This window comes from Aplysia californica, unplaced genomic scaffold (assembly GCF_000002075.1).
Source record: "Aplysia californica isolate F4 #8 unplaced genomic scaffold, AplCal3.0 scaffold00457, whole genome shotgun sequence".
Taxonomy (NCBI): domain Eukaryota; kingdom Metazoa; phylum Mollusca; class Gastropoda; order Aplysiida; family Aplysiidae; genus Aplysia; species Aplysia californica.
This window is the reverse complement of record NW_004797727.1, coordinates 579,582-581,453: the sequence shown is the minus strand read 5'-3', so window position 1 is coordinate 581,453 and position 1,872 is coordinate 579,582. Positions and strand designations below refer to the sequence as shown.

Below are 1,872 nucleotides of genomic sequence, written 5' to 3'. Positions count from 1 at the left end.
TGTGTAAGCTTGTTGTTGTGTGTGTGTCCACAGATGTGTAAGCTTGTTTTTGTGTGTGTGTCCACAGATGTGTAAGCTTGTTGTTGTGTGTGTGTCCACAGATGTGTAAGCTTGTTGTTGTGTGTGTGTCCACAGATGTGTAAGCTTGTGTTGTGTGTGTGTCCACAGAGCGACTGGACGTGTACAACAGCCTGGGCGTGCTGCGAGACGTCCATCAGAACCACCTGACAGAGCTGCTCACCCTCGTTGCGATGGACGTGCCGGCCGACCTGCGGAACACGAAGCTGGTGAACGAGAACAAAGAGAGGCTGCTGCGACAGGTGGAGTCTGTTCGCCGGCACAACTCTCTGTTTGGCCAGTATTCCGAGTACAAGGATCAGCTGAAATCTCTGCCGTCAAACGCCTCTGTAGGAGATAATGTCCCAACGTTCGCAGCGGCTGTGGTGAAGATCAACTCCCCGAGGTGGAAGTCTGTCCCGTTCTTGTTGGTCTCTGGGAAGAAACTTGATCAAAGAGAAACCTACGTCAGAATTGTGTTCAAAAATAATTTTGTGTGTGTTTCGCATTGTCTAGACGACAGCTTGGATGATGAAGGAAAGCACACCAAACAAATAATCTTTCACATTGGTCATGGGAGCATGAAGAGGCCCTCTATTTTGGTGGCTAAATCATTTGGTGACCCTCTGTGGCCGGAAAATGTCCAAGAGTCGATCGACCCAACGTTGTTTTCATCCTCTGTAGCTTATGGTGAAAGGTTTGACCACTTTTACGTAGGCTCTGTCGGGAGAAACACTCTGGCTTACGAGTCTGTTTTGGGCAACATCCTCGCTGAAAAAAGAGAGTTCTTTGTGAACTCTAGACATCTATCTTTATCTTGGCGTATTTGGGACTATTTAGTAGGTGTCGAAAAATCGATTCGTATTTACGAAAGCTTTGATCCGCATGAGCAGCTCAATTTCATCATGAAAGAGAGTCAGCTGGAGTTTTCTCACTCGCCTGACGACATCCTGGCGTCGGAGCAGGACAAGACTCTGCTGTCTCACAGCGACCGCTCGCACCACGACTACACGCAGAGTTCGGCAACGTTCCTGGGGCGGAGGCTAGTCACAAGCAGAACGGACACTCTCGCCTTCTTACTAGCTCAAGAAATTGACCGAGCTGCCGAAGTGGAGATACAGACCAAAGGGTCTTTCCACATCGCATTCCCCGGCGGTCAGTCGGTGGTCAAGTTGTTCCAAGTGCTGGCTCAGTCGTTGGCCAACCTCCACTGGCAGTCCATCCACGTGTGGCAGCTGGATGAGCGCTGTGTGCCGCACCAAGACGAGCGCTCCAACTTTCAGGTTCTGGACAGAGAGCTTCTCCGCTTTGTGGACATCCCCTACGCCAACATCCACAGCATGCCCGTGGTGGCGGGCGGGCGGCTGTGCGACCAGGAGCTAGGGGGCGCTCACGCCTACGCTGATGCTCTGCGACACGCGGTGCCCAACTCTCAGCTAGACTTTATCGTGCTGGGCGCAGGCGCGGACGGCCATGTTGCCTCGCTGTTCCCTGCCAGCAGCGTTCTCCACGTGGACAGCTCCACACTGGTGGTCACGCACGACGAGGGCCCGGACTTTGCCCGACGACGGATGACCCTCACACTCCCCGCCATAAACAGAGCCAAGCACGTGGCCATACTGGCCACAGGGAAACACAAACAGGAAGTGATCAGCAAGCTGGAGGGGTCAAAGAGCGTGGATGAGTTCCCTGTGCTCGGGGTGCACCCGGTCAACGGCACGCTGTCCTGGTACATGGACTATGACGCTTATTTCCCGGGACAGTAACACGTTGTTTGCCACGACTTAGAATAGGGAGGGAGACGAGTGTGTGTTG

At 53.3% G+C, this 1,872-nt stretch overlaps 1 protein-coding gene across 1 annotated transcript in view; it reads left to right on the top strand.

Annotated features, from left to right (window-relative positions):
* Positions 1 to 1,866, top strand: part of LOC101863206 (GDH/6PGL endoplasmic bifunctional protein) — a gene marked incomplete in the record, with an annotated part of 11,083 nt that extends 9,217 nt beyond the window's left edge. Inside the window, 1 exon segment of the mRNA XM_013086352.2 lies at positions 167 to 1,866. Coding sequence (XP_012941806.1) covers positions 167 to 1,823 — 1,657 coding nt within the window.
* Positions 1,867 to 1,872: the final 6 nt, after the last annotated feature.